Below are 26926 nucleotides of genomic sequence, written 5' to 3'. Positions count from 1 at the left end.
TGCTTCATCTGGATTCCAGTCGACAACAAGAAGGCAAGCAAAGGGTTTTACATTTCGATTGTTCTTGTTTGCTTTCTCTACTGTTGTACTCCTTATTGCTGTTGCAAAGTTTTTGTGGCGAGGTTTCTCCACCCATAAGGAGTTTATATTAGCCGGTTTTTCGGGGACTCATCCACCGACGGATTGATAGGCTTCGTCCACCTTACGGACACGCCGAGGAGTAAGAGTTTCATCTCCGAACCTCGTTACATCGACGAGTTTGAGGTTTGCCTTTTTCCTTTGCGTTTCTATTATTTATTTCCGCTGCGCTAACCTTGATTTGTAGAAAGAAACGAACGATTTGGGGTCGGCTATTCACACCCCCCCTCTCTAGCCGCGATCATCGATCCTAACACTCTCCTCCCCTTCTTTTATAATACTTGCTCAAGGTAAATAAGGAAAGATTTTTATAAAAAAAATTAAAATCTTCCTCTTGATTTCCTTTCCCCCTTTTATTTTTTCCTTTTCTCCTCTTTTATACTCTTAATGGTCTGCCCCTTGCTTGGACACCAAGCAAGGGTGGTCGGCCACATCATCATGAAGAGAATTTTTTTTTTATAAAATTTTGTAAAAGAAGGAATCCTCTTATAAAATTTTACAAGCTTTCTTTCCTTTTATGGATGTTAAAAATGGAAAGTTTTAAAAATTAAAACCAAGTTTTAAAATTTAAAACTTTTCTTCTAAAATTTCCTTTTTTAACATGGTTACAAAAAAGGAAAATTTTAAATTTAAAACTCTCTTTTTTAAAAACCATGTGGATGGTTAAAAAAGGAGAGTTTTAAAACTTTTAAAACTTTCTTTTAAACCATGTGGCCTAATTCAAATAAAGAAAGTTTTGTAAATTTAAAATCCCTCTTTTAAAACTTGTAGATGTCTACAAAGAGAATATTTTAAAAATTCAAAACGCCCCCTAAACTTTGAATATAGTGGTCGGCCCCCTTCTTGCTTGGGCACCAAGCAAGGGGCCCGCCCCTTTGAGGAGGAAGTGGTCGGCCCCATGGCTTGGTCACCAAGCCATGGGCCGACCCACTCTTGGACACCAAGATGGGCTTTTCATGAGTGGATTTAAGGCTTCATTGAGGCTATGACATGGACCTAGAGGAGAAATTGATTTTGGTTTCCCGATGAAATTAAGCTTCCCGTGTTCGCCCCGAACACCCAACTTAATTTCATCAATAATAATTCATACCACTAAAGAATTATTATTGAACTACCGTACCAATCCCAAATTATATTTTGGGCTCCTTCTTATTATGAGTGTGTTAATCTCCCTGTGTTTAAGATGTCGGATGTCCACTAATTAATTGAGTTACTGACAACTCATTTTAATTAATATCTTAGTTCAAGAGTAGTACCACTCAACCTTATCATCATGTCGGACTAAGTCCACCTGTAGGATTTAACATGACAATCCTTATGAGCTCCTCTTGGGGACATTATCAACCTAGATTACTAGGACACAGTTTCCTTTTATAATCAACAACACACACTATAAGTAATATCATTTCCCAACTTATCGAGCCTATTGATTTATCGAGCTAAATCTCACCCTTTGATAAGTCAAAGAAATAAATACTAAATATATGTGCTTGTTATTATATTAGGATTAAGAGTACACACTTCCATAATAATAGAGGTATTGCTCTTTTATCTAGTTAGTATAAAAAAAACTATCTCAAATGGTCTTGCTCAATACACTCAGAGTATACTAGTGTAATTTTATAGTTAAGATAAACTAATACCAAATTACACTACGACTATTCCAATGTGTTGTTCCTATCCATCTTAGTTGTGAGCTACTGTTTATAATTTATAAAGAACCGATAACATGATTTTCTGTGTGTGACACCACACACAATGTTATCTATAATATAAATTAATTGAACAACTACACTTAGCATATAAATGTAGATATTGACCAATGCGATTCTTAAATGTTTATACAAAAAACTAGACTTTTTGTATACACTCTAACAAACACCACTATATGGGTTTATCAAAAATGAAGTACAGCCAATCGAGCAAGTCTGACTGACTATCTCTCTCAGGGAGGAGCCACTCATGAGGACTCACCAGATGAATTTCATTGTGGTGGGTGCGCCATCGGAGTACAATGTGATACTTGGCCAACTGGAACTAAATGAATTTTGAGTCATTGTCTCCACATTCTGTCAGAAAATTAAGTTTCCAGTAGATGACTCGATCGACAAAGTTAGAGGAAATCAACTCGTAACACATAAATGCTATATGGAAATCGTGAAGATTGAATCTCGGTCTGCTCGGAAGATTTAGCGGCTCAAAGTTAATGCAATTCAAGAAACTCCTCCAACTCTAACCTATTAAGAAAAGGAGGAAGCATAAATCTATTCCAACCGAGCAAAAGCTATTACTTATATTGCAGCCAATCTGAGCCTCAAGAAAAAGGCAGAGTTAGTTGCCTCCCTAAGATATAATTATGACATTTTTATGTAGGCGACCCATGAGCTCTCAAGTATTTCACCTACTATAATGCAACATGAGTTACATGTCTGACCGGAGGCTTGACCGGTCAAGCAAAGGAAAAGAGATTTAGGGCGGAGTAAAATCAAATCATTCGAGCGAAGGTGGATAAATTACTTGAAGCTAGACATATCCGGGAGGTGCAATTCCTGGTTGGCTCACAAATGTAGTATTGGTGTCTAAGCTAGGAAGTAAGTGGTGGGTCTGTGTGGACTTCAGAGATCTAAATAAGGCTTGCCTAAAAGATTACTAGCCTCTACTACACATTGATCAGTGGTTGATTCTACTGTCAATTATGAACTGATATGCATGTTGTATGCATATCAGGGGTACCACCAAGTCTTGCTCGCTAATAAAGATCAGGAGAATGTCAACTTCATCACTTCGAGGGAACATACTGCTATAATGTCATGTCGTTCAGACTGAAGAACGTGGGAGCAACATACCAGCAACTCATGAATCAGATGTTCCAAAAGCATATCGATAAAAATACGGAGGTATATGTTGATGATATACTAATAAAATCCCTACATGCTGCTGATTTATGTGTAGACATTGAGGAAACGTGCCAGACCCTAAGGAGGTATAGAATCAAGCTTAACCCAACAAATGTTTGTTTAGGGCTAGAAGTGGGTGTTTTCTCAGATAAATCGTGACTGAGCAGGGAATTAAAGTCAACCCTAACAAGGTGAAGACCCTCCAAGATATGCCTTCGTCTCACAACTTGAAAGAAGTCACTACAACAAATATGATTTTTTGCAGTGCACGATTATGCTATTCACAGTGCAGATTATGTTGGTGCAATTTTCACTAATGATCTAACTCATATTTTGATAAATGACAAGGGGATTAAAGTTAGAGTGTTTTGTGATCTAATTGCTTTACCAAGTGTGCAGGAGTTGACGGGTCTTAAAGACCTGACACTAGGCTGAAATCCAGCTAGGTTCGCGGGACCCAATAGTCGGTGTGAAGTCCAGATAGGTCCACAGGACCTGATATTTGGCGGGAATTCTGGTTAAGTTCGCGAGACCTGACAAATGGCGGGAATATCTGGTTGGTCAAAGGCAAGTCAAGCAACTGCAAGTGGTAAGTGAAGGTAAGCAACTGGAGGAGAGATTCAGTGAGGACACATTCCTGGTTGAGGGAACTGTAAGCGTCGATTTAACTTAGGTCTATTTGGAAAGTCTAAGTTGAGACCTTAACTAGATCTTGGTCTTGGGGAGACAGAATCCAAAAATAATAGTTTACCCAGTTGGGTAATTTGGACTAGCTTAAATAGGGATAAAAGTTTAACCTGACAAATAACACTAGAGAAGTTTTAGATGATAGTAGGTTAGGAAAACTCTGTCTATGCATGTCTAGGAAGATATAATTTTGATCTGGTGCACTTAGCTTAGTGGAACTAACTGAAGCTACTCTTTACTAATCCTAACTGGTTAGACTAAAGTTTTGTACTAAGTTCAGTGGGCGGGACTATTTGAAATTTTTTGAAGGTGTGGTTACTCTAATGTTGTCCTGGTAACTCACCACAGCTTAGAAGTTTATCCAAAGAATGTCTGTTTGTTGAACTCAAAGTTAAACTTGAATCTAACACTAGTTAAACCAAATCTTGAAATTCAACTTAACTCATCTCACAAAATCATAGAATCCATTTGTCTAAAGACTTAGACGGGGTGAGATGAATAAGGATAAAATTTAAATTAAATTAAATTAAAATTAAAATAAATTACATTAAAATTGAATTGAATTGAAATAAATTAAATAAAAATAAAATAAAATAAAATAAAATAAAATAAAATAAAAATAAATCAAGTTAAAATAAGTTCACACTCGAGCTAAAATTTTATTTTTCCTAATTTTTTTTAGAAATCTAAATGGATATTAAATAGTGGTTGCTCCCGACACATGACCGAGGATCAAACAATATTCACAAAATTAACCTTCAAAAGACTAGGAAGAGTTGCTTTTGGAAACAACGACAAACTGAAGGTAATTGGAATAGGTAACATTGAACTAAAATCTAATTTCAATATTAATAAAGTTCTCTTTATTGAAAATTTCAAATTGAAGGAGAGATAATTGTCTACATGGGCGATGCTACTAAGGTGGCGGCTGTTGCAGTAGGAGACGTCTACTTATTTTTTGATAGGAATAGAAGTTTGGTTTTAAGAAATTGTCTTTATGTATCTAGTTTCAGAAAGAATTTAATTTCAGTTTGTAAACTATATTTGGATGGATATTCTGTTTCTTTTAATAAAAATATGGTTATAAAGAGAAATAGGGTTATTATTTATTCTGGTGCATTGATTGGCAATTTATATACTTTAAATCCAATTTCTTCCACAAAGCAACAGATGAAAATTAATAACACATCTTCTAATTCCAATAAGAGAAAGGAACTTTCGGAGATGAACCAAACATATCTTTGACATCTAAGACTTGGTCATATTAACTTAAGTAGGATTCAAAGGCTTATAGCTGATGGACTCTTGGGTTTATTAGTGGTGGAAAACTTTCCAACCTGTTAATCTTGCTTGGAAGGTAAAATGACCAAGAGACCTTTTAAGGCCAAGGGCTATAGAGCCAAAGATGTGTTAGAACTAGTTCATTCTGATTTGTGTGGGCCTATGTCTATCTAGGCAAGAGGTGGTTTCGAATACTTTGTCTCTTTTATAGACGATTATTCGAGATACGGATACATTTACTTGATGCGCCGCAAGTCTGAGTGCTTTGATAAGTTCCAAGAGTACAAGGCTGATGTGGAGAAACGTCTTGGTAAAAGTATCAAGACACTACGGTCTGATCGTGGTGGCGAATACCTCTTAGGAGAGTTTAGGAATTACTTATTAGAAGCTGGGATACAATCTCAATTATCCGCACCTGGTACACCCCAACAGAATGGTGTGGCAGAACGAAGGAATAAAACTCTTATGGAGATGGTTAGATCGATGATGAGTTATTTAGAATTACCAAATTCATTTTGGGAATACGCTTTGGAAATGACAGTACACATTCTAAACTTGGTACCTTCTAAATCAGTACCCTCTACTCCCATAGAATTGTAGAATGGGCAAAAGCCTAGTTTGAGACATATTTGGATTTGGGATAGTCCAGCACATGTGCTGAAAGCAGATGCTGATAAGTTGGAATCTCGTACAGAAGTTCACGTGTTTGTGGGGTATCCTAGAGGAACGAAAGGTGGTTTATTTTATAGTCCTAAAGATCAAAAGGTCATTGTTAGCACCAATGCCTAGTTTTTATAAGAAGACTATATAATGGACCATGATCCTGTACGAATAGCTAAATCAACGGACGCTGGGCACGTGGCGCTCTCCTGGTCTGCAAACCTGCAAAGAAGTCGGGTCGGGAAGGGGTTCCCGGCGACGACCCTTCGACGCTCAAGTCAGGCAAGTGGGCAACAAAGAGGTGGCTTCGAATATCTAAGAACGCATCCCTCCGGCGAAGTATGAAGGCTCTTATATAGAGCTGTGGGGAGGCTCGGGCACACCTACCAAGGCGTACACGTGTCCTGGTACCATACCTTAGCATGGGCTTGTCAGAGGAACATGCCTGACACCATACTATACAGTCTGGTCACCTCTTTGATGGGACAGCAGGTCCTTCCGTCGTACAATTCTATGTATGGCCTGGTCGTCGAACATGCTTGCTGTCAGAAAATGATGTTCCCTAATCTCCCCTTGCCCTTGTCTCCTTTTTCATGACGCCAAGCATTCGTCCGCTCGGCAGGCATAGGTCCGACCGGGCGTAAGTATCGGTCCGACCGGGTGTAAGTATCGGTCCGACCGGGTGCTCAGCTGAGAGTGTTCCACAGCAACGATGCTTTATGCTTCGGCCGAGCGGGCTATCCGCTCGGCCCGGTGACCCTTTTCACTATGAGCGTCGGAAACCCGCCCATGGTCGGGTTGCCTTCTGTCCGGCCCGGGAAGCTCCTGGCAGAATGTCAGGTCGGCCCGACATCCTTACGTTCGGCCCGGCATGCTTCCGTTCGGCGCGTCATCCTTCCGTTCGGCCCAGTATCCTTCCGTTCGGCCCGGCATGCTTCCGTTCGGCGCGTCATCCTTCCGTTCGGCCCGGCATGCTTCCGTTCGGCCCGGCATGCTTCCGTTCGGCGCGAACATGGGGTTGACCTCCACGTGTCTTTGACCCTCCGCCCATGAGGGTCCCCCGTCCTTACCACCGGATCACATGCCTCCCCTTCAAGTCTAGTCGAAGGAGGCGCATAGTCCGACTGACTGGACGCCCGTAGTGCCGAGCGACGCATCCAAGAAACCATCCTCCGCTTCTCCTCGTTAATCGCGTCTCATCCCACCTCTCTTGCGTTTTGCAAGGAATTTCTCACGAAGTATTTTGTATAGCTAGTCCGCTCGGCTGAATATATCTAAGACCGCTCGGAGGGTTTATAGTCGCCGGCTCGACTCTCGATTTTTAACGTCGGAGCTCGATGGTCTTCCGCTAGGAGGGTTTATAGTCGCCGGCGCGACCCTTGATTTTTAACGTCGGAGCTCGACGGTCTTCCGGCCAGAGGGTTTATAGTCGCCGGCCCGACTCTCGATTTTTAACGTCGGAGCTCGACGGTCTTCCGCTCGGAGGGTTTATAATTGCCGGCTTGACTCTCGATTTTTAACGTCGGAGCTCGACGGTCTTCCGCTCGGAGGGTTTATAGACGCCGGCTCGTCTCTCGATTTTTAACGTCGGAGCTCGACGGTCTTCCGCTCGGAGGGTTTATAGACGCCGGCTCGACTTTTAACGCCGAGCTCGACGGTCTTCCGCCGGAGGGTTTATAGACGCCTGCTCGTCTCGATTTTAACGCTGGAGCTCCGAGGGTTTATAGACGCCTGCCCGTCTCTCAATTTTTAACGCCCGAGCTCGACGGTCTTCCGCCGAGGGTTTATAGACGCCGCTCGTCTCTCAATTTTTACGTCGGAGCTCGGCGGTCTTCCTACTGGAGGGTTTATAGTCGCCACCTCGACTTTTAACGCCGAGCTCGACGGTCTTCCGCCGAGGGTTTATAGTTTCCGCTCGACGTTCGATTTTTAACGCCGGAGTTCGACGGTCTTCCGCGGAGGGTTTATAGACGCCTGCCCGTCGATTTTTAACGCCGGAGCTCGGCGATCTTCCGCGGAGGGTTTATAGACGCCTGCTCGTCTCGATTTTTAACGAGCTCGAGGTCTTCCGGCCGAGGGTTTATAGTCGCCGCCCGACTCTCGATTTTAATGTCGGAGCTCGACGGTCTTCCGCCGGAGGGTTTATAGTCACCGACTCGATTTTAACGCCGAGCTCGACGGTCTTCCGCCGAGGGTTTAGTCGCCGGCCCGACTCTCGATTTTTAACGTCGGAGCTCGACGGTCTTCCGCTCGGAGGGTTTATAGACGCCGGCTCGTCTCTCGATTTTTAACGTCGGAGCTCGACGGTCTTCCGCTCGGAGGGTTTATAGACGCCGGCTCGTCTCTCGATTTTTAACGTCGGAGCTCGACGGTCTTCCAAGGCTAATTTCAACACGGTCCGAGCGGCACGTGGTCTTCGTGTAGTCGGCCGTTCGGCCAATAATTCCAAAATGCGTTTTATCACTTTGCCTCCTGCATTAAAAGGACACAGGCGACCAAGACATACATAAAATGAATTACATCGGCGCACCTTTCACCCAGCTCGGTACGGCTGGAGGTGGTTCGCTCGGCCATCCTCTTTCCCCTTGAATGCCGATCGGATCGTTATCTCGGCCCCTTGGTGAGATGTTCTCCGGTTGAAACTCGGCTTCCGCTCGGCCTCCTGACTCTGACGTCGCTTGTTGCTCCATCCGCTCTGCTTGCGCCTTCTGTTTCTGTTGCTCCACAAGTTTAACCGCTCTTGCCTCGATCAGAGTGTCGAGCTCCTCCGTGGAGAGCATCACCGTATGCGGTCGTCCAGCTTCGTCCATTGCTTCCGCTCGGATGCAGGTGCGTTCCCACAGACGGCGCCAAATTGATCCTGTGCGAATAGCTGAATCAACGGACGCTGGGCACGTGGCGCTCTCCTGGTCGGCGAACCTGCAAAGAAGTCGGGCCGGAAAGGGGTTCCCGGCGATGACCCTCCGACGCTCAAGTCAGGCAAGTGGGCAACAAAGAGGTGGCTTCGAATATCTAAGAACGCATCCCTCCGGCGAAGTATGAAGGCTCTTATATAGAGCTGTGGGGAGGCTCGGGCACACCTACCAAGGCGTACACGTGTCCTGGTACCATACCTTAGCATGGGCTTGTCAGAGGAACATGCCTGACACCATACTATACAGTCTGGTCACCTCTTTGATGGGACAGCAGGTCCTTCCGTCGTACAATTCTATGTATGGTCTGGTCGTCGAATATGCTTGCTGTCAGAAAATGATGTTCCCTAATCTCCCCTTGCCCTTGTCTCCTTTTTCATGACGCCAAGCATTCATCCGCTCGGCAGGCATAGGTCCAACCGGGCGTAAGTATCGGTCCGACCGGGTGTAAGTATCGGTCCGACCGGGTGCTCAGCTGAGAGTGTTCCACAACAACGATGCTTTATGCTTCGGCCGAGCGGGCTATCCGCTCGGCCCGGTGACCCTTTTCACTATGAGCGTCGGAAACCCGCCCATGGTCGGGTTGCCTTCTGTCCGGCCCGGGAAGCTCCTGGCCGAATGTCAGGTCGGCCCGGCATCCTTACGTTCGGCCCGGCATGCTTCTGTTCGGCGCGTCATCCTTCCGTTTGGCCTAGCATCCTTCCGTTCGGCCCGGCATGCTTCCGTTCGGCGCGTCATCCTTCCGTTCGGCCCAGCATCCTTCCGTTCGGCTCGGCATGCTTCTGTTCGACGCGAACTTGGGGTTGACCTCCACGTGTCTTTGACCCTCCGCCCATGAGGGTCCCCCGTCCTTACCACCGAATCAGACCACAAGCCCAAAAGTAAAATTGTTCATCTTGAGAGAGGACACGTCTACTTTAGTACAAACAGTACAAGATGAAGTACCACAAGAAACTGCAACATGTGTTACAAATGATGCACAGTTACAGACAATGCCTCGTCATAGTGGGAGGGTTGTTAGGCAACCTGAGAGATTCATGTTTTTGGGAGAATCTTTAGACTTGATCCCAGGTAAACATGAACCTGATCCTCGAACGTATGACGAAGCACTCCAAGATAAAGATGTAGTATCTTGGCAAAAGGCGATGAATTCTAAAATAGAATCTATGTATTCTAATAAGGTCTGGGAGCTTGTAGAACCACCAAATGGTATAAAAGCCGTTGGATGCAAGTGGATCTACAAAAGGAAAAGAGGGATAGACGGGAAGGTAGAAACCTTCAAAGCAAGGCTTGTTGCGAAAGAGTACACTCAGAAAGAGAGAATCGATTATGAGGAGACCTTTTCACCGGTAGCTATGCTTAAGTCTATTCGGATACTCTTATCCATTACTACTCATATGGATTATGAGGTTTGGCAAATGGATGTCAAGACAGCTTTCCTTAACGGAAGTCTTGAAGAAAACATCTATATGAAGCAACCAGAGGGATTCATTGAAAAAGGCAAAGAGCATCTAGTGTGCAAGCTCAATCGATCTATTTATGGACTGAAGCAAGCTTCAAGATCTTGGAACATCCGGTTTAATGAAGCAATCCAATCATATGGATTTATTCAGTGTCCGGATGAGTCTTGTGTATACAAGAAGTGTAATAGAAATGTGGTGGTATTTCTTATACTATACGTAGATGACATTTTGTTAATTAGCAACAATGTCAAAGTGTTATCAGACGTAAGGGTATGGTTGTCCAAACAATTCGATATGAAGGACTTAGGAGAATGTGCACACATTCTTGGGATCAAAGTCATAAGGGATCGCAAGAAAAGGATGTTGTGTCTATCTCAAGCTTCATATATAGATACAATCCTTGCTCGTTTTAGCATGCAAAACTCCAAGAAAGGTTTCTTACCTTTTAGGCATGGAGTAGCTTTATCTAAAGAGATGTCTCCGAAGACATCAAAGGAGATAAAGGACATGAAGGTTCGGCTATGGGAAGCCTAATGTATGCAATGCTGTGTACGAGATCGGATATCTGTTTTGTCGTGGGCATGGTTAGCAGATATCAAAGTAACCCTGGACAAGGTTTATGGACTGCTGTAAAGCATATATTAAAGTACTTGAGAAGGACTAGAGATTATACGCTAGTTTACCAAGTAGATAATTTGCTCCCTGTGGGTTACATGGATTCAGACATCCAATCAGATAGGGACAATAGTAAGTCTACGACCAAACTCATCATGTCTCCTGTATGCATGTCAATTATATGCAACCACAGAAATATTAGGGCAGAGGGGTCGGTGTCAGCGTTGGGTTGAACGGAGCCGACGTGATCCACTTGTGGCGTCGAGCGGTGGAGTCGGAGAGGGATTGGGCTGTCGGCGCTAAGGCAGAGAGAAGGCAGGTCGACGTTGAGAGGGGACGATACAAGGGAGAAGAAGAAGCTTGGCCGGTAGGTTTTGTACGCACTGGAGAAGAGGAAGCTACGCGGCGGTGCCGTCGTTTTAGGGAAAACGAAGAGGTGATCGGCGTTGCTCGGCGTCGCGAGAGGGAGGGGAGGTGACAGCGTCGGGTGAGGATGGGTTCAACGACTACGGGAGGCTAGGGCACGGGTATGAAGAGGAAAAGAAAAGAAATAAAAAAAATCAAACATTTCCTCGTTCAAATAGGGTAGTTTAACTAGGCTTTCCCCTGACCCAATAATTTATCCCCTTAACATACGTCATATGTGCTCCGATTAATTCCCAGAAAATTTCTAAAAATTTTTCAAAATTCTAATAAGATTATTTCGTCAAATAACCTTATTATTTAATTATTATTTGGTAGATATATTTTATATTCTCCCCCATTAATAAAAATTTAGTCCCTAAATTTTCGTTATTTACCATCAGCAAGTACTAACAATCAATAGACAGTCACATAAGTGCTGAACGGAACTCTAACTCACATACCTTAAGTAAAAAGATAGGGGTATCGAGTTCGGATCGTATCATTGAGCTCCCAAGTGGCTTCGTCGTCAGAATGATACTGCCATCCGACTTTAACCAGTTGAATAGTCTTGTTCCACAGCTAACGCTCTTTGTGGTCGAGTATCCGTACCGGAACCTTCTCGTAGGTAACGTTATGCTGAATGAGAATTGATATATCTGACAGAATATGTGCTGGGTCGGGTACATATCTCCTCAGCATGGACGCCTGAAACATATCATGAATGTCTGCCAGAGACGGTGGTAGCGCCAAACAGTAAGTTATCGCTCCAACCCTCTCCAAGATCTAAAAATGCCCAATGTATCGTGGAGCTAGCTTTCCTCGGAGGTCATATCTCTTCACCCTTTTCGTGGGTGAGACTCTTAAAAATACATGGTTGCCTGTAGAGAACTCCAGGGGTCTCTGTCTCCGATCAGCATAACTCTTCTGATGGTCCTGTGCCTCGGACATCCTCCGTCTAATAGTATGAACCAACTCTGCCTCATGCTGAGCTCTCTGAGGTCCAAGCAGCTGGGCCTCTCCAACCTCCTCCTAGAGGGTGGGTGTCCGACAAGGTCTACCATATAACTCTTCAAATGGTGCCATCTGGATAGTTGAATGATAGCTATTGTTGTAGGCGAACTCTACTAATGGCAGGTGGTCCTCCCAGCTGCCTCCGAAATCCATAACATGTTGGTGCAATCGACCTCCAAGGTTTTAATGTCAGACAAATATGTTTAAGTATGTTTAAGTATGGAGCTTGATCTAGGGAAGTCCTAGTTATAGGTTAGGCAAGTGAAGTCCTAGTTGTAGGCTAGGCAAGGGAAATCTCGGTATATCATGGAAGCCAGGTGGATAGATTTGGAGGACCTGATCTCTGGGTAGCCGAATACTGAGGCAAGGGAAATCTCGGTATATCGTGGAAGCCAGGTGGATAGGTTTGGAGGACCTGATCCCTGGGTAGCCGAATACTGAGTCTTGGTGAGTGAAGCCAGGTGGAGAAAACCCTAGGGGGTGGTAACCTTAGGTAACGAAAAGTCTTGGAGGAGTGAACTCCAAGCAAGGTTGATCAGATGGTTTCCGGTCGACCGCGTGCGGTCGACCAGACCAACGGATCTTGGTAAATCTAGGTTTAAGTTTACCATTGTATTATGCATTATTATTGCTATTGGCTAATATAGTATTGTAGGAAAAGTCTTAGTAGATTAGGCGATTAGAGACTAAGCAGGCAAAGTCCAAACATGTCTGGAGGATCATGCTTGGTAGGTAAGTTGAGGTATACAACTGGAGGGGCGACAGTGAGGTCGTGTTCCTGAAAGGAACAATTTAAGGTCGCTGATTCAACTAAAGAAATCGGGAAGGTTTCCAAATTGAGATCAAGACAGTTCTACTATCTAATATTACTCATGCATATTACTACTCATGTATTATAACTGTGCTAACTTTATTTTGCAGGAATATTATTATTATATTGAATTAACTTTGTGTTGCAGAATCATATGCCCCCTTGAACTTCAAATGGTTATAACTTTTGACTCAGAACTCAGAATCAGACTCTGTCAGCGGCCACGCGACCAACACTCAGAAACCTTCATTTTACCAAGGGTTCAGTTGACCGAATAGGAGGTTCAGTTGACCGATCAAGGCATTTTATCAGTCGATTGAAAAAAGGTTCAGTCGACCGAACAGGCAAAATTGGAAAAACAAATTAGGCTTGCAAACATGGTATCATAGCATGATCGGTCGACCGAAAAAGATGTTCGATCGACCAAACAATGAAGACATTAATGGCGCATTAATTCAAGATCTTGATGAACAAGGAAGGTCACTGTTCGGTCGACCCAAAAATGAGATTGGTCGATCAAACCCTTTATGATCAATAAATGCAAAAGATTAAGCCAGCGTTAGACTCCAGTCGGGAAGGAAGGGAGTGGGTTCAGTCGACCGAACAGTGGGATCGGTCGACCGAACGTCTATTACACCTATAAAAGAAGGCTCGAAGTCTGTAGCTGGAATAAAACTTTCTAATCGACTCAAGTTCTCTTCTGCAAGCTGCTCGTACTACAAATCTTCATCAACTCTGCAAGTCATTCCGTCCGTTAGTGCCAACCGAGCTTCGACTTTCAAATCCTACTATCGTTATATTTATTTTGTACTGCACTTAATTTCATATAAGATAGTAGGAGTGTTACTATCTTACATCTTTGTGTTTGTACAATCCACTTCTTTCCGAGGATTCGGAAAGAAGGGTTATAGTGCTTTGCCCATCGGTGCGGTCAAGGACCGCTGGCCTTCGAGTAGGAGTCGACCTAGACTACGAACGAAGTAAACAAACTTGTCTATTCTTTTACTTTCCGCTGTGCACGACTCTACTTTCAAAGTTAAAAGAAAAAGTTTTTAAAGCGCGATATCCACCCCCCTGTATCGCTCTTATTCGATCTATCATAACACAAGACCTCATCAAATCCTCTAAAGTCTGGATGATCTGCTCTGATTGTCCATTTGTCTGCGGATGGAATGCTGTACTGAAAAGGAGCTGTGTGCCCAAGGTCTGTTGCAGACTCTGCCAGAACCGGGACATGAACCGTGGGTCTCTATCCGATATAATGCTCAAAGGAACACCATGCAATCTAATGATCTCTCGACAATACAACTCTGCCAATCAATCCAGCGAATTGGTCTTTCGAATCGCTAAGAAGTGTGCAGATTTGGTTAATCGATCAACGATTACCCAAATCACGTCATGACCTCATCGTGTCCTAGGCAATCCCACCACAAAATCCATGTTGATGTGCTCCCATTTTCACTCCGGAATAGGAATCCTCTGAAGTAATCCAACAGGTCTCTGGTACTCAGCCTTCACTTGTTGACAGACTAGACATCTAGCTACAAACTCCACGATGTCTTTCTTAATGATGTTCCACCAATAGGAACGCTTCAAATCTCGATACATTTGTGTTCTGCTGGGTGGATCGTAAATCAGGAGCGATGAGCCTCCTGAAGTAGCTCCTCTAAGACCGGGACTGAGGTACGCATAACCTGCCTCAGAAATAAATAACACCCTCGTCATCTCGGGTGAACTCTGTCTGCTGCCCGGAAGCTATCTGGCTGCCAATGAACTGTAAGCGCTGATCACCGTCCTGGGCCTCTCGGATCCTCGTCCTGATCGATGACTGAGCAACCATGGTAACCAAAATACCCTGCTCTATCTGTCCCTGCTCCTCAAGGTCCAACTTGGAGAAATCCTGAATCAAGTCTGTGACCAAAACTCGGTGGCAAGCTAAAGTCCCTCTGGACTTTCGACTACGTGCATCGGCAACCACATTAGCTTTCCCAGGTGGTAGCTAACAGTACAGTCATAATCCTTCAAGAACTCCATCCATCTCCTCCGTCATAGATTGAGTTCTTTTTAAGTTAAAAGATATTTGACACTCTTATGATCAGTGAGAATCTCAAATGTAATACCATATAGATGATGTTGCCAAATCTTTAAAGCAAAGATAATGACGGCTAGCTCCAGATCATGTACTGGGTAGTTCTTCTCATGCTTCTTTAACTGACGAGAAGTATAGGAGATTACCCTGCCGTGTTGCATCAAAACAACGTCCAAACCCTGTAGAGAAATGTCAACGTAGAGCACAAATCCGTCCTCTCCAGAGGGCAAAACCAGAACTGGTGCCAACATTAATCTCCGCTTCAGCTCCTGGAAACTAGTCTCGCAAGCTTCTGACCACGCGAACTTCACGCCTTTCCTGGTCAGGTGTGTCAGTGGAATAGCAATGTGAGAGAAACCCTCAATGAACCGTCTGTAATATCCGACTAATCCCAAAGAACTGCGGATCTCTTGAACTGATTTCGGCTGCTCCCAGTTGGCGACAGTTTCAATCTTCTGAGGGTCTATAGAAATACCTCTGATAGAAACCACGTGTCCTAGAAAACCAACTGAGGATAGCCAGAAAGCACACTTGCTGAACTTCGCATATAGACGATGTTGTGGAAGAGTCTCCAAGACTATGCGAAGATGCTATGCATGTTCCTCCTCGGAACGCGAGTAGATCAAAATGTCGTTGATGAAAATGATAACGAACTAATCTAGATACTCCAGAAAGACATGGTTCATTAAATCCATAAATATCACTGGAGCATTGGTAAGCCCAAATGGCATTACCAAAAACTCATAATGTCTGTATCTAGTGCGGAATGCTGTCTTCTGAATATCAGAATCTTTGACTCTCAACTGATGATATCCGGACCGCAGATCAATCTTAGAATACACTGATGTACCTTTGACCTGATCAAACAAATCCTCGATCTGTGGTAAGGGGTATTTATTTCTGACGGACACTGCATTCAGCTGTCTATAATCGATGCACAACCTCAGAGTACCATCCTTTTTCTTGACGAATAATACCGGAGAACCCCACGGAGATATGCTAGGGCAAATAAATCCCCTGTCCAATAACTCCTGGAGTTGGACTTTTAGCTCTTCCAACTCTTTCGGTGCCATACGGTAAGGAGCTTTCGATGCCGGTGCGGTCCCCGGAATTAGCTCAATAGCAAACTCCACTTGTCTTTGGGGAGGTAAGCCTGGTAGCTCATTTGGAAATACATCCGGATACTCTTGGACCACTGGAATGTCTGAGAGTTGAGATCTACTGTTGTCGTCAACATTAATTAACGACAATAGAAATCCTTGACAGCAGCTTCTGAGCTTGAATAACATAAATGGTGGATATAACGTCATCCCTGATGCCAGTGAAATCCCACGAGGGTTGGTTCAGAGGTCAAAAATGTGACCACTCTCGTCTGGCAATCAACCGTGGTATGGTATGTTGACAACCAATCCATGGCAAGGATAATGTCGAACTCGACCATTTCTAGTACCAATAAATCTACAGTGAGTATATGGTTGCCGAAGTCCAATGGGCATCCTCTGACCTCTTGAGTGACATCCAATGTATCACCAGACGGTAGGGCAACGATCAACCATTGTAGTCTAAGAATAGGTAGTCTACCAATTGTAGGACCGTTGGGCCGGCTAGGAGGGGGTTGTTGGATAGTCCTGCAAAATCAAAAACAAAGAACAACCCTTCATCGAACTCTTTAAGATAACACTTGTATATATAAAATAAACCGATAAATTAAAAGCATAAAGAAAAAGCGAGGCACAAGGATTTACTTGGTTACAACCGATGTTGTTGTTAATCCAAGGAAGATTAAGCTCACTAAAAACTCCTTCAGGCGGAGAAGCCTCGTACAGCGTTGAAGCACAGAAAATAGAAGCTCAACTCTAGACTAAAGTTTACAAGCATTGGAATTACAATTCAGAGTTCATTGAAAAGCTTCTGGACCAAGCCTATATTTATAGCTTTGGTCGGGGCACCCTGAAGGGGTTCCGGGTGCCCTGGGAGGGATAAACTTTATCCCCCAATGATCAGATCGAGTCAAATCTCGATCCTAGTCAAAAGTCTGGTCCGAGCACCCGGAAGGGTTCCGGGAACCCCGAGGGCTCTGGGCGCCCCGGAGCCCAAAGTCAACAGATGTTGACTTTTTCATCCAGGACCTCTTCTCTGGTTCAGTCCCGCCTTGGTCCGGTTCTTCTCCTCCGAATCTGCTCGCTTGGGTGATCTCTGCCATCCGGAAAAGGGCTCACCCGAACCCAACTTCCCGTCTTCTCGAGCAGCCTTCTGCTCCGGCTTCTCCTCCCTCGGAATCGTTGCGTTTTTCCTTCTCGTCCACCAGCGTACTCATCCGCAGTCTTCGTCCCTCGGTCGCACCCCATGCCGACCTTCTCGCTAGCTGCGTCTCTTGCTCCCCGAGCAATCTTCCGCTCCGGCTTTCGTCCCTCGGAACCACCGCACGCTTCCTTCTCGTCCACCGGGGTACTCTTCCGCAGCACCTCCTCCCTCGGACGCACCGCGTGTCATCCTTCTCGCTAGCTGTGTCTTCCGCTCGAGTACCTGTGCTCCTAAGCTCCTGTACACTTAGACACAAGGTTAGAAACACACAGGACCTAACTTAACTTTGTTGATCACACCAAAACAACCTTGAGGTTCCAACAATCTCCCCATTTTTGATGTGATCAACCCAAGTTAAGCTAGGGTCAAAAATAGATATGAAAATTAAATAATTTTCAATTTTCAAATTTTCAATTACGTGCAACAAGATAGAAAAATTAAATTTCAAAAAAAAAATTCTAATTTTCAATTTTTCTACCTCCCCCTAGACTTATACTTTTTCTTCTCCCCCTTTGATCACATAAAAAATTGGGGTTGCAAGAAAAGTCTAAAGGTTGACACTTAGAAACTTATAAAAATCTATCTCAATGATTTTCAGAAAAAATATTTCCAAGACAAGGATAAATTTCTAAGTCAAAAATAACTTGTGAAAAAATTTCTTAGTTTTCGCTATCAAGAAAAAATCTTTCTAAGCCCAAAATTTTATGCAAGAAAAACTTTAAGACAATTGATAACATTAAAAAAAAATTCCTATGCATTTATTTATTTTATTCTAATGCTTTTATAAAATTTTAAATTTCCATTTTAATTTATCATAATTTCTTAACTTTGAAGCAAGAAAATTTGAACATGTAGAAATTTGTATAAATTGTAACAACTCATTTTCTATTGTATTTTGAATTCCTAATTTGCAAAGATATTTTGATAGTATAAATTCTAATTTAATAGAATTTTTTGACAGTATAATTTGTAAAAATTCTTTCAGCAATGTCTTTACTTTGCAAAATTCTTTCAGAAGAATATTTTGTAATTCGTAAAAGTATTTTGTCATAAATTCTAATTTGCAAAAATCTGTCGACAAAATATTTTGTAATTCACAAAAGTCTTTCGGCAAAATTTCTAACTTGCAAAATTATTTTGTCAAAATATTTTCTAACTTGTAAAATTCTTTTATCAAAATATTTTATAATTCGTAAGAATCTTTCAAGATAATTGGTAAACCAAAACACTTTTTCGATAATTCAATTTTTAAATCACAAAAATCTTCAGGCAACTTTTTTATTGAATTATTCGATAATTCAATTTTTAAATCACAATAATCTCTAGGCAACTTTTTTATTGAATTAACCAGTTGTTCTGAGGGTAGAGGTCATACCTTACTTACCTCATCGAACGTTGATTCTCCCCCAGTTGAATTACTTTCTTCTGAAGACTCTCCCCCTTTCTCGATGCTCATCTCGGTTGAGCTTTCTTCATCTTTAGGTGGGTCTTTTGCTATGATTGTTGTTTCGGCAATTTCTTTAGTCTCAGATTTGGCTTCTTCTGATTCTTCATGAATCTTCAAGAACTTTTCCCAAAGTTTTTTTGCGCTTTTGTACTCGCCAACTCTATTGAGATCTTCATTTGATATTACGGTTAGAATGTGAAATTCTGCCCCACCGTTTGCCATTGACTCGTCACGTTGCTTCTTGTTCCAGCGACGTAGATCGAGTTCTTCTCCATTCGTTGTCTTTGGTGCTTCATAGCCAAATTTTAATATTAAAGAAATACCAAAATCAGAATTAAGATATACCTCCATTTTTTGTTTCCAAATGGCAAACTCCCCCTTGAATGCTGGTGGGTAGTCGCTAGCTCCGACCATCGTTTTGTTGCTTCAGACGGCGGTTAGTCCTTCTTAAAGCGTCTCAGCTCTGATACCACTTGTAGGACCATTGGACCGGCTAGGAGGGGGTTGTTGGATAGTCCTGCAAAATCAAAAACAAAGAACAACCCTTCCTCGAACTCTTTAAGCTAACACTTGTATATATAAAGTAAGCCGATAAATTAAAAGCATAAAGAAAAAGCGAGGCACAAGGATTTACTTGGTTACAACCGATGTGGTTGTTAATCTAAGGAAGATTAAGCTCACTAAAAACTCCTTTAGGCGGAGAAGCCTCGTACAGCGTTGAAGCATAGAAAACAGAAGCTCAACTCTAGACTAAAGCTTACAAGCGTTGGAATTACAATTCAGAGTTCGTTGAAAAGCTTCTGGACCAAGGCTATATTTATAGCCTTGGTCGGGGCGGCCCAAAGGGGTTCCGGATGCCCTGGGGGGGATAAACTTTATCCCCCAACGATCAGATCGAGTCAAATCTCGATCCTGGTCAAAAGTCTGGTCCGGGCACCCCGGAGCCCAAAGTCAACAGATGTTGACTTTTTCGTCCAGGACATCTTCTCTGGTTCTGTCCCGCCTTGGTCCGGTTCTTCTCCTCCGGATCTTCTTGCTTGGGTGATTTCTGCCATCCGGAAAAGGGCTCACTTGAACCCAACTTCCGGTCTTCTCGAGCAGCCTTCCGCTCCGGCTTCTCGTCCATCGGAATCACCGCGTGTTTCCTTCTCGTCCACCAGTGTACTCATCCGCAGTCTTCGTCCCTCGGTCGCACCCTGTGCCGACCTTCTCGCTAGCTGTGTCTCTTGCTCCCCGAGCAATCTTCCACTCTGACTTTCGTCCCTCGGAACCATCGCACGCTTCCTTCTCGTCCACCGGGGTACTCTTCCGCAGCACCTCGTCCCTCGGACGCACCGTGTGCCGTCCTTCTCGCTAGATGCGTCTTCTGCTCGAGTACCTGTGCTCCTAAGCTCCTGTATACTTAGACATAAGGTTAGAAACACACAAGACCTAACTTAACTTTGTTGATCACACCAAAACAACATTGGGGTTCCAACACCAATCTCCCTCATAAATCCCCAAGAAATAAAGGAATGCGAACTACCAGTGTCAATTAGAATATCAGCAGAAAATGCATAAAGTAAAATTGTACCATGGAAAATGGATCCGTCGGCCTGCTGTGCATCCTCTCTGGTAACCGTGTAAATTCATCCAGTCTCTGGCGGAGGTGGAGGGGGTAGCACTGCCAAAGGCTGCTGCGCCTGAGCTGGAGTCTGAGCCTACCATTGAGGTGGTGCTGGATACTGAGCCAGAGATGGATATGAGAGTTGTGACTGATACTGAACCGGTGGTTGGGGTTGTGACTGGTTCTGAACTAGTGACTTTGGCTGGAGCTGATATTAGACTAGTGGCTGACGCTGCGACTGACATTGGACCAGTGGCTGGGGTTGCAACTGATACTGCACCAGTTGTTGAGGTTGCGACTGATACTGAGGTCCTGTAATAGAACCTTGCGATATCGTGTAAGCACTGGAATGCTCCTGTCAGTGCATGTCATATGCAGCTACTGCCGGAGGGGCTGTCTTCTGCGAACAATGTGAAGATTGGGCTTTCTGCCCCCCTCGCTGAGTCCCTGTCTGACTGAACTGTTCTCCCTGAACAGAAACCCCGAAAGCCACATGATGAGCCTTCAGTGAGCAATCTCGGCTCATGTTCCCAGGTAGTTTGTAATAATAGCAAACTGACTGTCCCAGGGAGCAAGCTGATGTGACGTGATATCTGTATTTACATCGGGTGCAGTGCATGTCACTGGAGGATTGTTTTTTATTTTGCTGAGAAGATCGGAAACTCCCTCAGGAAGCCGGTCAGATGCCCTAGAAGTACCCTGACCCAACTGACTGCGACCACTCTGTTGTTGTCCAGTAGCCTGTGGTTGTTGGATCTATCCTGAAGTCTGATCTGTCTGCTTCCTTTTCTTGTTCGCATTCTCTGTCTGCTGAGCCGCTTCAATCATAAGGGCTCTATCCAATGCCTCTATATAAGATGAATTACCAAAACTTGCAATCTTTACTTGAAGATGTCCATCCAGTCTCTGAACAAATTGAAGCATACGTGACCTGTCCTCAGTAACTAACTCTGGACAAAATCTAGCTAACCGATTAAATTCAGCATTGTCTTCTGTCACTATATGGTTATTCTGCCGAAGACTCAGAAAATCCTGTTGGCGTTGTTAGAGTGTATACTAAAAGCCTAGCTTTTGGTATAAATATTTATCTAGAAATAAGAATCACATTGGTCAAATGTCTACATTTATGATAAATGTAGTTGCTAAATTAATTTATATTGTAGATAACATGGTGTGTGGTGTCACACACAGAAGATCATGTTATTGGTTCCTTATAAATTATAAACAGTAGCTCACGACCAAGATGGAAAGGAACAAACCATTGGAAGGTCGTAGTGTAATTAGGTATTAGTTTATCTTAATTATATAATTACACTAGTACACTTAGAGTGTATTGAGTAGGACCATTTGAGGTCGTTCCTTTTATACTGACTTTATGAAGGAACAAAGACCTCAGTTATTATGAAAGTGTGTGCTCTTAATCCTAATATAATAACAAACACATATATTTGATATTTATTTCTTTAATTTATCAATGGGTAAGATTTAGTTCGATAAATCAATAAGCCCGATAAGTTGGGAAATGATATCACTTATAGTGTGTGTTGTTGATTATAGAAGGAAACTGTGTCCTAGTGATCTAGGTTGAGAATGTCCCCAAGAGGAGCTCATAAGGATTGTCATGTTAAACCCTGCAGGTGGACTTAGTCTGACACGAAGATGAAGTTGAGTGGTACTACTCTTGGAGCTAGATATTAATTAAGTGAGTTGTCAGTAACTTACTTAATTAGTGGACATTTGTTATCTTAAACACAGGGAGACTAACACACTCATAATAAGAAGGAGCCCAAAATGTAATTTGGGATTGGTGCGGTAGTTTAATAATAGTTCTTTAGTAGAATGAATTATTATTGATGAAATTAAGTTGTGTGTTTGGAGCGAACACGGGATGCTTAATTTCATCGGGAGACCAAAACCAATTCCTCCTCTTGGTCCCTATCGTAGCCTCTTGTATATAGAGATTTATACCCACCACATACCCACCTTCTTACCCATCCAATGGGGCCGACAAAGCTAGCTTGGAACCCAAGCTAGGGCCGGCCAAGACCAAGTGGATGAGCCAAGTTGGTGGCCGGCCAAAGCTTGGGTCCCAAGCTTAGGTGGCCGACCACTAGAATATTAAAATGGTTTTTTATTAAAATTATTTCTTATGTGGATATCATGATTTTAAAAGAAAGTTTAAAAAATTAAAAATTTCCTTTTATAGCTTTCTACAAAAGATTAAGAGAAGAGATTAATCTCTTTCCTTATTTGTAGATTAAAAGGATGGTTTTAATTTTTGGTAAAAACTTTCCTTATTTGTAAATCATCTACATGTTTAAAAGAGAGTTTAAAATTTGAAATCTTTCCTTATTTGTTGATTAAAAGGTGGATTTTAAATTTTAAGAAAACTTTCCTTTTTAACCATGTTCATGATTTAAAAGAGAGTTTAAAAATTAAATATTCTCTTTTATAAGTTTCTACAAGAGATTAAGAAAAGATTTGATATCTTTCCTTATTTGTAGATTAAAAGAGATTTTAATTTTTAGAGATAACTTTCTTTTTATCCACATGTTTAAAAGAAAGATTTTAATTTATAAAATTTCCTTTTTATTAACCAATCATGAAGGGATGAAAATTATTGGAGAAATTTTTTATAAATTTCTAGAGACAAATTAGGAAGTTTTAATTAATTAAAACTCTCCTTGTTTGTAGCTTTAATATGGCCGGCCATATGAATTGATGAGAAGAAAATTATTTTTAATTAAATAAATTTTCTTTTTCAATGGCAAAAGAATTAAGGAAGTTTTTATTAAATTTTCCTTATTTGCCAAGACCAAGGATTATAAAAGAGGGGGTAGAGGAGGCTTCATGGTGAAGAACTCTATTCTATTTTTCCTCTCTTTTCTCCTTGGGTGTGGCCGACCCTTTCTTTCCTCTCCTCTCCTTTGTGTGGCCGAAACCTTCTCATGGTGGAGATAGCTTTGGTGGCCGGATCTAAGAAGGAGAAGAAGGAGAGAAAAGAAGCCTCTTTTCTAGCATCCCTTGGAGCATGGTGGTGGTGGCCGAACCTCTTCATCCTAGGAGAAGTTTTGATGGCCGAAACTTGTAAGGAAGAAGAAGGTGCTTGGTGGTTCTCATCTCGGAAGATCGTTGCCCACACAACGTCCGAGGTTAGAAGAGGAATACGGTAGAAGATCAAGAGGTTTTTCTAAAAGGTATAACTAGTAATTTTTCTTTCCGCATCATACTAGTTATTTTTGGAAATAATACTAAATACAAGAGGCATACGATTCTAGAGTTTCGAATTTGTTTTCGATATAGTGTTCTTTCGTTTTTCTTTTCCTTGTGATTTGATTGTTCTTTTCGGTTAACCTAAAGTTATTTTAGGAAATTAAATATTAGTTTTCCATAAAAGGTTTTGTCTAGTCGGTGGTGGTTGCTCCCATATCTAAGAAGGCCATGTGCCTCGCCACGTCAGTACTGGGAACCAATTATGGAAATTAATATTTAATGGAATTAATAACTTAAGGTGACTTGGGTCGAACGTGTTAAGTTCCGCAGGAGATCCAAGTCAAAACCTAAAAGAACAAATAGATTAAGTTTTGGATCAAACGTGTTAATTTCTACAGGCGATCCAAAATTTAATTTAAAAGAACATATGGTAGCTAGGAAAAGGTTCAGACCTTTGTACAAAATTTTTGTACAGTGGAACCTCTAGGTTTTCCGAGTAGCAACCAACAGGCGTGTCATCTGATATGACCGTGGAAAGTACTGGCTCTCAAAAGCCTCTCTAAATCTCGCCCAGGTGATGTGTTGCTCGCCTATGATCAAGCGCTGCGTATTCTACCAGATATCGGCCTCGTCCCATAAATAAAAGTAGCCATCTCTGCTTTCTCCCACTCGAAGCAAAACATATCATAGAAAGTCTGCTCCATAGTCTCTATCTAAGATTGAGCTAGGCTCAGATCAATCTCCCCGCGGAATAATGTGAATCGACTCTTCATCAACTTTGCCAAAGCTGGGATCCAAGCTCATGCCCAATAAAATTAGTAGGCTAAGTAGGAATCACCATAGGAACTGACGGAACCACTGGAGCTGGTACTACAAGTGGTAGTGCTGGATAGGCCGGGGAGGGTACCCCTGGTGTTGTTGCATAAGTCGGGGCAGGTACCGCTGGTGGCACTGGAGGGTCTATATAAGCAGGAGCGACTGGAGGTACCAGATACAGAGCAACTGGTACTGCTGGTGCGGGTGCCGAGTATGCAGTAGCAGGCACAGGTGGCGATGGTGCCAAGTACGCAGTAGCAGGCACAGGTGGCGGTGGTGTCGGGAACGCCATAGGTGCACGGCTGGAGGAGGTGCCAAGTACACAGCAGCAAACACTGCTGGTAGAGGGGTCGGGTATGTTGCAGGTGGTACTGCTGGTGGTACAGTGAATATTGTAGGCGTGGGTAACTCTGGAGAAAGAACCGTCGGGATTTGAGAGCCCGATGCGCCCATAGTACCATGAGGAGTCTGTCCCTGACCGACAAGCTTAATCCCAGCAGACCTCTCTGGCGACTCCGTCGCCAGAGATTTCAACGCCCTCTTGCGTGGCCATCCTGCACCACATCTCGACACGGGAACATGTGTACTTTGCCTTATATCTATTAAATTATTACCCAGGTATTAATACAAGTACCTAAATTATAAAATTCATCATCATACCTAGTTGCCGTCTGGAGATGTTCCGTCGCTACCAAGTCCCCAAATATAACCTTGTCTAAGAATACTTCGGAATTCTGAAACATAAAAATCAACATAAATCCATATGAATCTGAAAATACCCAAATTAACTCGTAAAACTTGCCTCTGATACCAAATAAATTGTCACACCTCGGGAAAGTCTTTGCCGATGAAAATTTCGGCAGCATCTCCCATGTATGAGTGACAATCTAAAACTTAACTACATAGCCCTCAGGGCTCACAATCATCAGTCAACATGGCTGGAACATATACCATATAATAATAAAACAATCCATGCAGTTAATAATAAATCAGCCTTCGGCTAACTACACAATCACGCTGTTTATAATAATACCTACTCCGCTATAAAGAGGAAAAACACAATACAACGGAAAACCTTTGCAGCGGAAAACATGGGCATCATACCCGAAGCACGATATAAAAATCCATAAGTACAGGAACTACACATCATAAGTATGTAGACATAATAAAACAAGGAAACAAGAAAGTCCGAAACCAGAAAGCCATCTCGACACCTAGTGGGGGACTAGCGACTGGAACCTCCTGACACATTCAACCTGAAATAGAAAAATAAAGCAACGGTGTGAGTTCAACGACTCAGCGGGTATCAAACTGACATGCATAGTAAAATATAACTATCAGTAATAATCATGCAGTACAGTTTCCCGAACAATAATAGGAAATGTGAACTGAAAAGACTGAAGAAACTGTACTCACCAGGACCTCCTATCCGGATATAAGGGTCGCCAGACCAGGCACAAAATGTCTCCTGTATGCATGTCAATCATATGCAACCACCAAAAATGTAACATACAAAATGCAGCAACCACAAACAATAAATGCAATCCATGCATATGATACAAATATGACATGGTCACCCCTAACGCCAGTCAGCCATCTCACACGCGATGGTGAGACCGAGTGGGTAGGGCTATGACAACTGTGCACTCTATTATCACTACTCCTGAGTGACTGAGTGGGCAGGATGCTGTCGGAGTACACCTATCCTCATACCCCAAACATAGTGGGGGAGCCTAAGCTCTCATCTCCCTGTATCATAGTCAAAGGGAGGGATCCCTGCCCGCTACACGCTGCAGTCATCGCTACCCATGAGCAGACCAACGGAGCCCTGACAAAGCAAACTGCACACACCCTGCCTGATGTACCACTAACCCATGAGTGGTTGTGTGTGCAGATCATGCAACTGGCGATATGCTCAACAACAATGGAGCCGACAATCGCTCAGCATGCAATCATGCACCTGAAATAGAAATAAGTCAACAGAGTGAGTTCAACAACTCAGCGGGTATCAAGCTGACATGCATAGTAAGATATATGTAACGGTAATAATCATGGAATATAGTCTCTTGATAAAAAATAGAAAATGCGAATACTGGACAAGAAAAAAAGCTGTACTCACCTGAGCCTCCTATCCTGACATAAAGGTCGTCATACCAAACCCATCATGTCTCCCGTATGCATGCCAATCATATGCAACAACAGAAATGCAGCACCCAATATGCAGCAATCACAAGCAATAAATGCAATCCATGCATATGATGCAAATGACATGGTCGCCCTTAACACCAATCAGCCATCTCACACGCGATGGTGAGACCGGCAGGGAAGATTAGGGCAAAGGGGTCGGTGTCGGCATTGGGTTGAACGGAGCCGACGTGACCCACTTGTGGCATCGAGCTGTGGAGTTGGAGAGGGATTGAGCTGCCTGCGCTAGGGCAGAGAGAAGGCGGGTCGGCATTGAGAGGGGACGATGCAAGGGAGAAGAAGAAGCTTGGCCAGCGGGTTTTGCACGTGCTGGAGAAGAGGAAGCAATGCGGCGGCGCCGTCGTTTTGGGGAAAACGAAGAGGTGA

At 43.0% G+C, this 26926-nt stretch overlaps 1 protein-coding gene across 1 annotated transcript; it reads right to left on the bottom strand.

The window, feature by feature from the left end:
* Positions 1-21082: 21082 nt before the first annotated feature.
* Positions 21083-24647, bottom strand: LOC122055224 (synaptic defective enhancer 1-like). The gene is made up of 2 exons (XM_042616594.1): positions 24378-24647; positions 21083-21337 (listed from the first exon to the last, which is right to left on the bottom strand). The coding sequence occupies exons 1-2, from the start codon at positions 24645-24647 to the stop codon at positions 21083-21085; spliced, it is 525 nt and encodes a 174-aa protein (XP_042472528.1).
* Positions 24648-26926: the final 2279 nt, after the last annotated feature.

This window comes from Zingiber officinale, chromosome 3B (assembly GCF_018446385.1).
Source record: "Zingiber officinale cultivar Zhangliang chromosome 3B, Zo_v1.1, whole genome shotgun sequence".
NCBI classification, from domain to species: domain Eukaryota; kingdom Viridiplantae; phylum Streptophyta; class Magnoliopsida; order Zingiberales; family Zingiberaceae; genus Zingiber; species Zingiber officinale.
Note: the sequence above shows the minus strand (reverse complement) of the source record. Positions and strands in the feature narration are given on the sequence as shown.